This window comes from Copadichromis virginalis, linkage group LG20 (genome assembly GCF_057382275.1).
Source record: "Copadichromis virginalis isolate Kocher_CV1m ecotype Utaka linkage group LG20, C_Virginalis_male_GT1.1, whole genome shotgun sequence".
NCBI lineage: Eukaryota > Metazoa > Chordata > Actinopteri > Cichliformes > Cichlidae > Copadichromis > Copadichromis virginalis.
This window is the reverse complement of record NC_140637.1, coordinates 232,031-247,777: the sequence shown is the minus strand read 5'-3', so window position 1 is coordinate 247,777 and position 15,747 is coordinate 232,031. Positions and strand designations below refer to the sequence as shown.

Below are 15,747 nucleotides of genomic sequence, written 5' to 3'. Positions count from 1 at the left end.
CTGGATCTCGGAACCACCTAAAACATTTTTACGTTTGTTTGTTTGTTTTTCTACACCGTCGTGGCGGATCTCCAAATGCTTGTGAAGACGCATCTACGGATATGGGTTCTGTTGCCCTGACTCAGGACTCACAGGCTCACGCTGCCGGGCTGACATGCCGTAGTAATGCTGTGCTGCTGATGCTGTGCACACCGCACTGGGCTCTCCTCAGCCAATCACGTCAGCTGACGGCGGGAGGAGGCGGGGGAAGCGTCGGTCACAGCTAACGGACCGCGGAGCAGGTCACATTCTTCGTCCGTCGAATTGCGGCATACCGTTCGGGATAATGGACTTGTAACTGGGCGATTTAAACACAAAAATCATTACCCTAAGGCGCAGTATAATTTTCATTTAGCTCTTATCCATGAGATTCTTCAGGCTTACCTTCAAGTGCTTCGTGGACTGCTTTTGAATCTCCTCCTGTCAACGGCTGAACTGACCGCGGCGCTTTGTGAAATTTTCCATCTCTTGGCTGAGCTGAGGGGTTCCAACGTGAAGCAATTGAAAAAAAAAAAAAACTGAGATTTTTTTTCAAGAAGGAGAAATAACAAACTCAGAAGATCAAAAAAGAAAAAAAAAAAAGGAAAAAAAGAGACAACTGGAGCACTGAACAGTGTGGTTGCATCTCCCTGTCTGCCTCTCTGAGCCCGCCGGGTGCCTTCTTTGGCCAGGCATTTAAAAACTTCAGCTGCCTCTGGCTAAATAAAAACAGCCAGCTTGCGCTTTTAAAAAATATAAATATATATATATATATATATACACACATACATATATCTATCTATATATATATATATATATATATACATTTTTTGTGCCGCCACTCAGCAGTATGTCACCTGAGTTGGAAGAGAACAGCCAAGGTGAGTATGACGTACGACCTCCACTGCTTAAAAATGACTTCTTAGGTAGGGTACCATATGAGTCAGCCACTAGCTAAAAACATAAACACAAGTAGGTGAATTAAAGCATCCCTGCTTCTGCCACAGTTTTAACATTATTGGATGACGATAAAAGCTTCCACACACCAGCTGCGCTTAACCTGCTTCAAATCTATTATTTTACTGCATCATGCTTGTACAGAGAGGAAATATAAATAAACATGGGACCAGAAGCCAGTCATTTAAGGGTATTTGAGTCTCTAAGGCTACATCTCTAAGCCAGTGTAGCCTTAGAGATGTTCACTGGTGGTGAATACAGAAGACCCTCATGTCAGGGTATAGTCATTCAGCGTTCAGCTTATGAATTTAATGTGCCTCAAGGATATGATGCAAAATACTTAGATCTGTGGTGAAGACAGACAGTGTATACCTGTGTTGCCCGCCAGGTGCCTTCTTGGCCAAGCATTTTAAAAACTTCAGCTGTCTCTGCATTATGTCCTTGAGGCATGGCCATTTTATTTAAGGGCAGATTTTTTCTTGACTGGAAGCTGTTCCTCACACAGATGATTCTTCAACCACAGAGCAACCTTAAAAGAGAGGTTGCTCTGTATATGCTCACATCCCTTACCTTCCCCACTCTTTTCTCATCCTCTGCTCACACACCCCCTCAAAACTGCTCTGATCTGGATTCAGCTGCCTTTGAATCCAGCAAAGAGCGGCTCACTCTAATATTGTGGAAAGACACTAAGAGCCACGTTGCATTTGTGTTTGAGTGGCGCATGAGAAAGAAGAAAAGCTTTGTAAGTAGCAGGGGAGCTTGAGCTGTACCTTGAGGCGGCTTTATGCCGTGTTGTACCGCAGCACGCTAATCAGTCTGTCTGTGAGACAGAGAGAATGAACATCGGGGGAGGGTGCAGTGATGACAGTATAACTGCAACTGAATGTGGGCAGTTTGCAAAAACAAATCTCATGTATGTGTATATTAAGATGTATTACACTCCTGTTACCGCTGGGGGGGAAAGTACGTAATAACTGGCCAAGCTTGCATTGACTATTTTAATGAATGGAAAGCGTGCAGCCTCTCTTTCTCTCTATTCAGCACGAGTGTGGCCTAAGAGACCAGAGCTTGTCTGTCCCCAGTGCTGACGTGTGATGTAAAGATCTGAAACTGTATACTTGCCAGATGATGTGTTGTAATATTTTATGCTGTTGTTATATTAATGCCATTTAGTCATTTCCATATCTTTGTGCTTGTTTTTGAATCAACCCTGTTCTTCTGTCCAGGTGAAATCAGTGTTCCCCAGCTGGACGCAGGGATACTGTCTGAGGAGGAGGGCAGCGCATCAGCTCGCCCTCTGGTGCCTGTGCCTGGGGTGGGCTCAGGGTGCGATGACGGCGGAGGGGGTGGCCCAACGCAGACCCAGGACGATACTGCGGCTGGAAATGGGTCTGTAACAGTACCAGCAGCGGAGAGAGAAACCTGGACCAGACAAATGGACTTCATCATGTCCTGTGTGGGTTTTGCTGTTGGCTTGGGCAACGTGTGGCGGTTCCCTTACCTGTGCTACAAAAATGGAGGAGGTGAGCTCCCAGAGCACTGTGTAAATGTACTCTGAGTAAAACGTTAAGTGTGTATGACTGAGCAGCAGCATGGTGGCTCTGTGTTTAACACTGCTGCAGAGGGCAAGAAGGTTACAGGTGCAAACCTGCTGGTTGGCTTTCCGTATGCATTATCTTCCTAGCACAGATGAGAGACACGCATGTTTGGCTAATTAGCGATTCTAAATTGGTAGTAGATGTCTCTGTTGGACTGGCACCCTTTATCCTCCAACTGTTGTCTGGTGGGATAGGTTCCAGCCATAGCATAAAATAGATAAATGACTGGTATTAAAAGCTAAGGAAAAAAAGCTACCACTAAGAAAAAAGCTTCCATAAGAGAAAGTTAGGGTCCAGTTTGAATACATTGAAGCTCTTTTCTTTTAATGCATTCTTCATGGATGCATCATTTAAAATAACCAATTTAGGAGCTCCTTCACTTCACACTACTGGTGCCATCTGCAAAGATTATACCAAAATTATACCATGATAATTGCCCTTGTATAGCAAAGAAAAGGTGGCTCAGCTATCAGCCCTGAGGGTCACAATGCTGGTGAAAGTCCACCATTTAGCCACGAAACCACCATGGGACTAAGTCCTTACTGACCTCTTTATAATTATTAAAATACTATGAATACAATATTCAGCAACAAGAAATTCAACAATTTCCATGGTGATATGAATAAAGTATTTATCCATCTGTGTATCTATTTATAAAATATTATTTAATGCAAAAAAGATTACGAGTTACAATTAGCTTGGTATCAAAATGAAACGTCTATTTAAAAAAGAGATTCTGGGGAAAAAACAAAGTTTCTCAGTGATCCTTTAAAGTATGATCCTCTAACTGAGCGATCATTCAGCAGTGAAAATAAACTCAGATAGGCAGAAGGACAACCGTGAAAGTCAATGCGATGAGATAAAGTTAGACAAAGCAGGGCCTGCGTGGCTGTGAACACGTAGCTCAAAAGCCATGCCCCATCATGTGATATCGCCATATTTATTATAGCTGCCTGTTGCTTCATAGGCAGACTTAGGCCAAGCTGCACTACGATCTTCCTCTTCCTTATGTTGGCATATGATGTTATTTGAGCTGTTCCAAGTCCTCCTTTCATCTGTGCCAACTTTGTTCCCTCGTTACCTGACCTGACTGCAGCTTTTGGCCTAGACTTTTTCCTTATCTCTCTTATCTCTGCCCTACCCACTTTTCATTTTATTATGAGGTGTTTAGTTGAAGTAAAACTAAATGAGAGACTGTGTGTCTTAGTCCAGCCCTTTTTGTCTCCCATCTATGTGTCTTGTGACGAGTGGCTCTGATACCCACCTTCTGGTATCATATAACAATAGCCTGCCTCACACAGTCCACCCCCCTGTGTTCCTGCCCAGCGCTCATGAGACAAACAAAGGTGCTCTTTCCCACCCGCCTGCTGATAAGGAGGCATATGGATATGTCACACAATAACCGTCCTGTGACTGCGCCCCGTCCTTTCCCTCCGCGTCAGCGCAGTAACATCCGCTACAGTACTTCACTTTCCACCTTTGACCAACCCAGGGTACACCTTGTAACTCAACAAAAAGTATCCGATAAGAGCTGAGGCTTTAAGTGAGCACTGCTTGTTGGTGAAACAAGGACACGCTCCTCTGGAGACAATAACAGGTGAATACACAAAATTATTGCCCAGACAATCTCATCAATTTATTTGTAACCCAGCTGTTAGGCCTGATGTGTCCGGTTTAGCTATGATTAGAGAGGATTTACTTAAGCCTATTAAGGATGCAGTTGCGTGATGATTTGGCCAATTTGTTTGGGTATGTCAGCACAAGAATTTTCTCCACTCATTCCATTCAGTCGTCCTATCGCATCTTTCTCCCCTTCTCTCTCTTTTCCTCTTTCTGCATCTCTCTCAGTCTCCCACCCCTTTCTCTCTTAGACTCTCGCTCACGAATGTTTCCTTATATGGCTACAGCCCTCTCCTCTCAGAGAATCACATAAAGAAAAATGAAGCGGATGAGAGAGAAATTGTAAAGCATTTGCACAGCGAACCAGGTCAATGCCTTTGTGTGTCATTTTTGTTATTTGTTGAACCTCTGACACGTTGATGTCCCAATTTTTCTGCCAGCCTCTCCGGTAATCTGTCCATCTTTCCCTCCTTTCTTCTTGGCCTCTTTCTGCTCTGCGTCATAGCTGGTCATGTGACTCCACTCCCATCTGCACGCTGTGGTGGCATAACCGAGTTATGTTTATTACTATTCCACCCAAATCATTGCAGGTAGATACAGGGAAGTAAATTCCTTGTGCTGCCTTTTTTGCACCTTTTTGCTATGTTTTCTTCTTCCTCATCAGAGTAGGCTACAGTGTGAGAATTCAAAATGAAGTTATTTATAGAAAACACTTGCTCTGAGCCAGCTGCTGCCGATCAAAACAAAACAAGTCCTAGATGTCTCTATCAGGACTAATAATTCCCATCTGAGTCCACTGTCGTCTCACATTCCCATTTTTCTGTCTCCTCACCTTGCAGTTTTTGAGTTCAAGGACAAACTAGTGCAGTTGCCTCTGCACGCGGGAGACATTGTCTCCCACACTGACTTTCAGCGCAGCTTTTATCTGTGGGCTTGTCTGTCCTCCTCCCTGACTCCCCCCCCGTGTTCTGTGTTGCTTCTTCCTCCTTTTAACCGTTTCTTCTTGAGCTGAACGTTTAATTATGATGAGCCTTGTTGGTGTGTGTGCACATTCTTAAAGACATTAAACATGACTTTCATGTCACGTTTTCTGCCTGTTTCATTGTCACACATATTCAAAGAGCCTGAATTTGTTAATTCTGCAGTTGAAATTAGAATAAATTATAATATGAATTAGTTGAATTTAATGTTAATGATATAATTAGTTGAAGATTTGAAGATATTAATGAATAGCATTTAATTGTCTCTAAATATGCTTCCTAGCATAACGTCTGTGGGAGTGCGGCTTTGCTAATTTTCTTTTTCAAAGTCAGTCCTTGGTCTATTTACATTTTTAAACATGAAAAAATTAAGTAATGTATTTCTCCAAAGTTTCTCATAGTTGTTTAATTTAGCACATGAGGCATTCATTGTGTTTATTAAACAATATTAATATTACAATAGTACAGTATTGAACACTGTTTCTACCTGTCCGTGATGAATATGAGTGCCGTGTGTTGCAGGGGTTTTCCTGATCCCTTACTTGTTGATTGTGTTCATCGGGGGCATCCCAGTTTTCTTCCTGGAGATTGCCCTGGGACAGTTCATGAAGCAGGGAGGGGTCTCTGCCTGGAACATCGCACCCCTCTTTAAAGGTACGTGCAACACATTTATCTGAAAAGCTATAAATCTAGCCACCATTTTTTGATTTAGAGCTCACCTCTCCTCCTTCATTAGGTCTGGGCTTGGCCTCAATGGTGATCGTGTTCTTCTGTAACACCTACTATATCATGATCCTGGTGTGGGGCCTCTACTTTCTCTTTCACTCTTTCACTAACCCACTGCCCTGGGCCACCTGCGGACACCCCTGGAACACCCCCAACTGTACACAGGACTTTCGACGCACCTGCCACAACCGCAGTACTGCCCAGCCTGCTCTACCATCGTCTGCCGCCACCAACTCCAGCCTCTTCTCCTCCGCATCTCCGCTGAACCTCTCCTCAGCCCAGCTCCTCCTCAATGGCAGCTGCATGGATGCTGAGGGCCTGCGTTCTCCTGTCATTGAGTTTTGGGAGTATGTCATCCCTTGATTAAGCAGGCTTTCTGCAGTTTTTAAGTACATTTTTTTTTACCAGTTGCAAAATGCATCTTATTTTAAGTTTTGCTGGCATTTATATGCCATTTGCAGGATGTATAAGGAAATATAGTTTCAATTGAAATCCAGCTGTGCACTTTATATTTGAACATTATTTACCTCATAGCTTTAAATGTCTTTGTTGTGTTTGGAAACAATGTTTTTCACATCTTTTGTTCTTTCTTCTAGACGTAAAGTGCTTCGTCTGTCTGGAGGGCTGCACGAGCCCGGTGATATAAGCTATGAGATGGTGCTGTGTCTTATAGCCACCTGGATCATTGTTTACTTCTGTATGTGGAAAGGAGTTAAATCTACTGGCAAGGTAAAGTATTTTCTGCCTGTGCAATACAAAATACATAATGTTACAGGGCTGAGTGCAGATTAATATTTATATCCGTTAGTATGCTGCACATAAAAGGTTGTCAGGGATCATGGAGTGCAGTCTAATGTTTGAACGGCTTCATGGAAAGATTTAAATAATTGCAGCATTTTTGCCCTTTGACCCCAAATCAGCTTTAGTGTAATGTGGGGATCAGTGTCTAGACTGAAACACAAATTACTCTAAATATATGCATACTCTTGTTCTTTTAAAAGTTAGTCATATTCTGTATATCTTTTCACTCGGGCTGCAATCCCTAAATCTTTATTATGTAACACTCCGCATACAGACTGCTCAGCCTTCCGTTTTGTAAAAAAAAAAGCCCATTCCTCATTCTTTTGAATCTCCTTATGCTGTAGCATATTGAGATGTGTGTGTTTGCATACTTGTGTCTCCAGAGTAGCCAAAGCTCATAGAAAGAGGGGAAAAATAATGAAAGCCACTGAGCCAGCCAGCTATAAGCCGATTAGTAACTTTCCACCATGTTTGAAAGCTGGAAAGGGGCTTTTCTGTCCATGTTCTCCCCTAGATCAAGGCAAATATGTGCTTTCTCACTGCTTTGCTCTCACCATACTGAAGCTTGGACTTGATTTTTCTATAAGGTAGCAAGGTAGCAAGCTGTGACTTTCTCTGTATAATGTGACAAAGACTGCATTCTGAAAAGGACTGCCAAAACCCCCTGCTATTGCAGGAGGTTTACAAAATATCTGGCTTTCCATTTACAGGCTACCTTTTCTCCAAAGTAATATGACAGGCCTCATTACACATCTACTACAGGAAGGACCTAATGGGCTTCTACTTATGACACGAGTATTTGCAAAGCAGGTAATTGTTTAATCAAAGTGATAAAAACATGCTTAGGCCCAGCTAGATAAGCTGATGAACCATGTTGATAAGCATTAAGCATTTCCAGCTAACCTGTTCATTTAATATGAGGGGCCCAACTGTTTAGTTTTCTCCTTTCACTCAATGCAAGTTACTGCACAGTCTTCAAACTTGACCTCCCCACCCCAAGTATGTCCCAGAAATGTTCCTAAAAGTATTTAGAGGTGTGCTTAACAGGTCTTGTTTTTATCTCTCTGCAGGTTGTGTACTTCACAGCTCTCTTCCCTTACCTGGTTCTGGTTGTTCTTCTTGCCCATGGGGTCACTCTGCCTGGAGCATTGGATGGCATTGTTTATTACCTGAAACCAGACTGGTCCAAACTGGGAGAAGCACAGGTTTAACTTTTGCATAAGCTTTGCTTTGGATAAGAACTGTTCAAATGACATCTAAGAAATGTAAGTCAAAACAAATTTGGGGGGAAATTACTCACACGTGTCTTTTCTATAATAGGTGTGGATAGATGCCGGCACTCAGATTTTTTTCTCCTATGCCATCGGACTAGGTGCCCTGACTGCGCTGGGTAGCTACAATCGCTTCCATAACAACTGTTACCAGTGAGTTTATACACAACATAGAATCAGACGCTACTGTCACTGAAAGGGGGCCAAAATCAGCACAAAGTCATAGCCTGAATCTGCATTCTGCTTCATGTGACTGTGGACTTCAGTACTAAAATAAACCAAAAAAAAATGTATTTCCACTACAAATAGGCTTTCTTTCACTATACACCCAATGACAGGGAGAAGCGCAACCTCAGTCTGACCTTGCTAATGATCACATGAAGACCCAAAAAGATCTGAAACATTCCCTCACTTGCACTTTGAATGCTTTATTGTAAGATCTGATCTTTTCTCTGAACACCACTATGACTATTAGACTAAAACACTGTGCATTAGAAGTCTGATCGAAGATTCACAGTCATAAATAGTCGTAAATATATAAGAGATCTATTTTATCTTCAAGCAAACACCCCTTTATGCATTTCCAACAAATGTAGAATATCAAGTATGCACTCAATGAAAACTCTCACATGGCTTCAATGAAAGTTTTCATTGGTTTGTAAGCTTGCATATGTTTAGCCAGAAGAGACAGATACGTAAACCTATTAAGAGCCTTTTGAGGTATTTGGCTACACAGTAGTAACAAGGATTTTATTTTTGTAAATCTCAAGCACGTACTTATTTAGAGGGCACTTAACAGTATGGGCCACATTTTTTTCCTCTCTTGACCACAAGTTGAAAAATGAGTTCACATGAGAGCTTTTCAGCCCTGTTTCTTACACACATTAAAGTAGGCCCAGAAATAGATGGCAAGATTTCTATAAGCTATTCTTAGAGTTCAGCATGTAGTATATTTTGCATCTGGGTTACAGATTTCTTGCTTTAAAAGTAAAGCAAACATAGCTTGATTAATGATCTGTTTAGGGATCAAACTATCAGCATCTCCACCTGTTGGTTCACCACTTATATGCCCCAAAGTGCACACACTGCCATAAGAGAATCTTTTACTGACTCAGGTGTGAATTGTTTAGAATATAGCAGTCAAAGGTCACAGTCCTTGTGACCTCGCAAAACATATTCCTGGCCATAATGCAATAATTCCTCTGCTGATTCATATAAACACAGCCTAAGAATGCTAGCTGTGCACAAAAACAGCCAAGTAGTGATGCAAGCAAGAATAACTGGATATTTCCATATATATCATTTAATATTTATGATCATTTGACATATCTCTTCAAGCTATGACAGGAAAATGCAGTTTTATCGAGCAGTTTCTGGTGCCTAAGTTGCAAAGAAACAGCACACTGTTTTGCACCAAAGTCCTGGTCCAACCAACCTTTTGGCTACGAGGGCAAAAACCTCACACATGCAAGGGGGTGAGAACCGGCCAGTGAAATTTGCCCCTGTAGTGATGCTGGCAATTATTTTATTTTTAGCCTGTGGCGATAACCTGTTCTGGATTGAGCTTGATAAACCACTTATTGAGCTTTTTTCAAAAGTTTAATCATTTACAAGCGTGCTACAGGTATAGATACAGGTATGTATTTTTTTTGCCTCGCTAGCCAACACAGGAATTTCAAAAACGGACACAGAGTGAAGTCTTCAAGGGAAAAATTCATATAAAATAAAGAAATAACAGATATAAATGACAGACAAAATACAGTTTTTTTGAAAGTCCATCTATAAGTTGTGGAATATTAGGAAATGTAAATAAAGTTTTAGACATTTATTGTAGATAAAGTTAACATCACTTTTTAATAACCAAAAGATGAACAGTTCTAGTATTTTATAAAAAATAAGTAGTTTATTAGAGTGAGTGATTGGATCCTCTGAATATACTTACACAGTGTTTACACATAAATAGTAAGCTAAAAAACAAAAGTAAAGTTAGGCGTGGTTTTAGATAGATGGTAGCAGCTCTGTTATGTTGAGTATAACTTTTTAAATTCAGCATTTAACAGCCATGTTTCCTGGTGTGTGATGACAGTTACAGCCTCAAAGAGCGGCTCCATAAAGAGCGGGCAGGGATAGCTCAGTAGGTAAAGCGGTTGCCCCGTGATCGGAAGGCCAGGGGTTCGAATCCCCTGAACGGCTACCCTGAGGTACCCTTGAGCAAGGCACCATGCCCACACGCTGCTCCCCGGGCGCTGCACTGGTGGCTGCCCACTGAGTGAATGGGTTAAATGCAGAGAAGAATTTCCCCACGGGGATCAATAAAAGTGTACATTATTATTATAACTTTAAGTTGTTTGAACAGGTAGGGCCTTATTACGGACTGCTTTCTTAAAACAAACTGTCATTCTGACTTGTTTTGATTGTTTACATCCACACACATGCTTTTGTGCGCTGCCTCAGATTCGTACAGATAGTGCTGACTGAATGGACTGAATTGCTGTTGAAAGCATTTGCGTAACAGTGTTATAATAATCATCACAATGCAACTGCTGTTTGTACATTCTTCATATCAGTCAGCATTCTTGGTTAGACTTGTCAGAATAAACAAAGGAATCCTGCTCACCGTGTAGGCAGATAACAGAGACATTGTTGACGTAATACTCATTCGAATCTCCTAACATCACTGCATCATAGATATCGGATATTTTCCTTTCATTCTGTATCATCCGTGACCTTGAGACAGGCTTCTTTGCTCTCTATTCTCCACCTGACAACTGCAAAGACAACATCTGCTTTTAGAGAAATTGCTATTGATCCCCAGTTTAGCTTCCCGGCCCATCTCTACTCTCTATGCCAGTGTCTTGAGTCTCTGACACAGGCCTTATGTTACAGCACAATATAATGCATCCTTCTATCTCATTTCATTTATTTTATGTGATAGTTGCCTTGTTTTTTTTCTTCTTCTCTGTATTTCTGTGTAGGGATGCATTTGTGCTCGCTCTCATCAACAGTGGAACCAGTTTCTTTGCCGGCTTTGTGGTATTCTCTGTGCTGGGTTTCATGGCTACAGAACAAGGAGTGGACATCAGTAAAGTAGCCGAGAGTGGTATGAATACACCTTCCCCCCTGAAACGCTGTGCAATTTGTATTAAGTAATAAGCATCACCAGTGAGAGCCACATGTCCACAGTGATGGCTCTGTTTCTTAATGTGCAGGTCCAGGCCTGGCCTTTATAGCCTATCCCAAGGCTGTGACTCTGATGCCTCTGGCACCGCTCTGGGCAGCACTTTTCTTCTTCATGTTACTCATACTGGGGCTGGACAGTCAGGTACTAATGACTGACTTTCCTTTATATCATAATTTTGGAGAAAGAACTCATCTTACACAAGATATATACTAATTTTACTTGAATCTTACGTGCTTTTATTTTTTGGTGTCAATCTAATTCCTTCTCTTTTTCTATCATTCTTTCATTCACCAAAGAGAGACAGAAACAGCCTGAAATACCAGTTTTAGGATTGCATTTCTCAGCTGCCTGTTTGTTGTGTGTCTGTTTGAGCCACTGCCTACATCCATTGTTTTACAGCCCAGGGATTTGTCAATGAGCTTCTGTGTGATTCACACAGAGAGCGTCTGTCTGCTCTCCATTCATTTACTCTCATTTTCAATTCTCTCCCTTTTCTTTCCCTTCTTTTTTTTTTTAACTGGCATAGCCTATGAATATCCTGCCATCTCTGTTAAATAATGTAAAAATAGCTTCGCAGCTGTTATCTGCTCCACTCTTTATGGTTGCTGTAATATGTTTCGAAGAGATACGCATAAGCATTCTTTAACAGGGAGACGGCTCATGATAAAATGCTCACTTGCAAACTTTTAAGTGTCACTTCACTGCATCTGATGTACAACGATTGTCTGAAAGAGGAGTTTATAGCGTAGTTGGTGGGATGACACAGCGTCCACCTCTGTACTGGAAACAAGAACTAGCTCATTTCTGCACCTTTATGGATATTTTTGTGTGATATTTAATGTGTCTGTGATATCAGACAAAAATACTAACACACACAGAGTCGAAGAATTCTCATTCACTTTTGTTCCTCTACGTTCCCTCTTTTTCATTTCCAGTTTGTCGGGGTTGAGGGTTTGATAACGGGAATCATGGACATGCTGCCCCCAAAATCTGCCCTGGGCTCGCTTCGGCGAGAGGTAGTAGCTGCCATCTGCTGCATCATCTGCTTCCTCATTGACATGTCCATGGTTACTGAGGTAAAGTCAAATTTTTGACTAAATGTCATTTAGTTGTATTCTTCAGAATTAGGTATTTTTCTAGTTAGCTATTTGTAGATTACTAATTATTCTAATTAGGTAGATTTAATTTCTTACCAGTCTTGTAGTAAAGATAAGTGTCCTTTATGGAGCTTCTCAACATTTGCATCATAACCTCCTTTTACTAATAATAAAATGTGCTTGTTGGAACTTGTAATTGGAACTGTAAACCACTCTTAGAAACCAACTGCTCACATATTGGCCCTTTTAGCCTTGTACCACTGCTGTGCTCCTAAATTTGTTAGAGTGAATGCATTCTGTCATTCAGACATAGCTTTCACTTTAGATTTGTGGAAAGATTAACGGAAGGAACTGCATGTCTGAAATGGGTTATGAATTATTAAAAGGATGGTTCTGATGGTCTTCTGCTCTCACCGTTTCTATCAGGGAGGGATGTATGTCTTCCAGCTGTTTGACTACTACTCTGCCAGTGGCATCACATTGTTGTGGCAGGCCTTCTGGGAGTGTGTGGTGGTTGCATGGGTGTATGGTGAGACAGCGCTGCACAAACACAGCACAAATTATACAAACTGCACTGTCCAGGGCATTCTCACAACATCCTTACATTACCCTGTCAGGCGCAGACCGTTTCATGGACGATGTGGCTCGTATGATCGGCTATCAGCCCCTACCCTATATGAAGTGGTGTTGGTCCTACATCACACCTTTTGTCTGTGTGGTACGTGCTACTTCATTTTTTTTTTAAGTAAACTGTATCTGCAAGTGGAAAACTAGTAATATCTTGGCATTCATATAGGGAGTGTTCCTGTTCCATGTGGTTAACTACAAGCCCCTGACCTACAACACAGTGTACACATACCCCATCTGGGGTGAAGCACTTGGCTGGGCGCTGGCCCTATCCTCCATGCTCTGTATCCCTGTCACTGTTCTCTACAAACTACTGCGCTGCAAAGGATCTTTGCGGGAGGTCAGTGTTCATGGGTGCTGGCATGTCTGTTCACTTGCATTCTCCTGTTTCTGTTTACTTTTGATCAGTAGGAATGCGTCTCCTTGGATGTTGCCATCACTCATCTATGAGTTATTTGTTCAACTGATTTCCTCATTAATCATTAAAGAGGACTTATTGCAGAAAACTAAATTGTCCGTCCCGTCCCAAAAAAACCATCTCATTGTGTTTTTACTCTGTAGCGCTGGCAGCACCTAACCACACCAGTTTGGGGCAGACATCACTTGGAGTACCTGGCCCCTGAGAGTGAGGCCAAACTGCTGCCCCCTGCAGGAACCAAGGGGACGCTGCTCTTTGAGAGTGTCATCTGATGAGTTGAGCTCCACAGAACAAAAGGGTCATCTTTGACAGCAGCAGACACGTACATACGCGAACAAACTTACAGATTAATTACACACCCTTCCACTTTAAAACTGTAAGAAAGACCTGGACAATGGACCAAAGATTAGATTGGAGAAAAACAACCATGTATTCATCACATGCTGATATACCCTCTGCTCTGTTTTCTGACTCTACCTCGCTGGCTTGCCCCTCTCTTTCTGTCCCACTCCTGCGTTTGTGCTGTTCTGTCCTGTATTGCTTTGTCTGTGTGATGTAGTTTGTAGTTTGCAATATCTTCCCTTTCCACGCCTTCCTGTCCACGTTTTAACAGCCTCACTCAACCCAAGCAGTCATGCCATCTTCAATGAGCATAAACTTAAAAGAGTCTGATGAGTTGTTTTAAAATTAAAGACCTCATATCTGCTGCTGATAATGCCACGGTCTGAATGCTTATGTGTGTAGATGCACGTATGCCTGTGCCCTTGTGTTTATAACCCATGTCCCGTGCGTGTGTGCGTGTCTGTGTGAACGGGTGTTGCGTTAGACCGTGGGTCACGGTCTGTGGCGATGGTATTTTCCATTTATATGTAACATTGCCTTCAGCCATTGTTTCCTGCCAACTGTTCTCTGTGAATTAACTGTACAAAAAAACAACTTCCATTAGTTAAAAACTAAAATTATCATGACAAGCAATGCACCACCAATTCCAGCTATGTATTATAAACTAACTTAAGTATCCAGTGTGTTGTACGGTCTGTGAATCAGTGTTAATATTTGGAGGGGATGATTATTATTATTTCCATGTGAAGAGAAGGAGAGAAACCTCTGGGTGAGCTGTTTAAAGAGCAGGAGGCTGGGATGACAGAGAATTGCTGTGACGCCTGATGAGATGCAATAAATGGCCAGATAAAGATGGATGTAATGTGTTTTTATGGGTCTTTATTTACATTCTCATTCATTTTTATTCAAATAAGATATGTACAGAAAGTACAGAAAAACAAAAACAAACTCCATAGATGTTCAACAACTGAATGTTTTCAACATTTTAACCTTTGTGTTGTTCTTGGGACATTTTGTCCCTGTGGACCACAGGTGTATGGAAATCGGGACGATTGTTTAGTATGTAAAAGATGGATGAAGCCACTGTGATGTCATTCAGTGGTCTTTGGACTGTTTGTTTTATGGAGATAAATGTTTAACCTCAGTTTGCTGCTCCGTTTGGTCTCATTTCATTAACCCTCATAATGTCCTCCCGATTTCCATACACCTGTGGTCCTCAGGGACCACCGTTAGTTAACATCCAGGTAGTTAAAAAAATAGCTTAGACCTTTATCAGTGTTCCTGCAGGCTCATCATTTATTTTGTTAGCATCTCATTAATTAAGAGTCATAAACATGTCTATTATACAGTTTACACATAAATACACATTGTACGCTGTCTAAACATTTGTGCACTATCAAATACAGTTCCTACATTTTTGAAAGCTAAAAAGTAAAAGATGAGGGAAAAAAGCAGGCAGTTATCAGCACACAGACAGCAAATCATATTCTCATTTAGCTTCTAAACAGGCGCACTGTTTAGCTTCTGATAGGAGCAATAGCAGATGACACGCAGCCCAAAAATAGAAGGGAGCTCAAGATGTCAGAGCAACCACACATGTAAATAATGACTGTAAATAGACACGCATTTTGTTACTCTAAAATGTAACAGCTATTACACAATGCATGCCATTCAGCTCATTACTGCGGGCTTTGGGAAGGGGTACTGTAAGAATTAAGGCTTTGTGGGGGGGGGGGGCACAGCTAAACAGTAACACTGTTCAGATTTTATTGGTTATGCGTTGGAGACTTTTGGCTTTTGTTGTCTTTAAAAAAATATCAACTGGTAGATGCACGCCTCTCACATATGAGTGTCCCTCTGGGGTCAACCTTTCTTTCTAACACTCTGCTCTCTCACACTGGCTATAAATACAGACTCCTATTAGTCCACTGTTACATTCTCCCACTAAAGCCCCGCCCCTTCCCTGTCCCTTGCATGCAACACAGTGTGAGAGAGCTGCAGTGACGTCTTGCTGTATATCTCATTAGAGGATATCATAAAAAGCCTGTTGCCACAGCAACCGCTCCCTATGTTTCCATAGCAACCGGGCGCCATGTCAAGGTGGTTCATTC

At 41.8% G+C, this 15,747-nt stretch overlaps 1 protein-coding gene across 1 annotated transcript; it reads left to right on the top strand.

The window, feature by feature from the left end:
- Positions 1-619: 619 nt before the first annotated feature.
- On the top strand, positions 620-14,493 carry LOC146683869 (sodium- and chloride-dependent creatine transporter 1). The gene is made up of 14 exons (XM_085444706.1): positions 620-899; positions 2,202-2,498; positions 5,696-5,827; positions 5,910-6,246; positions 6,496-6,628; positions 7,771-7,905; positions 8,021-8,124; positions 10,947-11,071; positions 11,181-11,293; positions 12,088-12,228; positions 12,676-12,778; positions 12,867-12,967; positions 13,046-13,216; positions 13,438-14,493. The coding sequence occupies exons 1-14, from the start codon at positions 869-871 to the stop codon at positions 13,564-13,566; spliced, it is 2,052 nt and encodes a 683-aa protein (XP_085300832.1). The 5' UTR covers positions 620-868; the 3' UTR covers positions 13,567-14,493.
- The last annotated feature ends 1,254 nt before the right edge of the window (positions 14,494-15,747 follow it).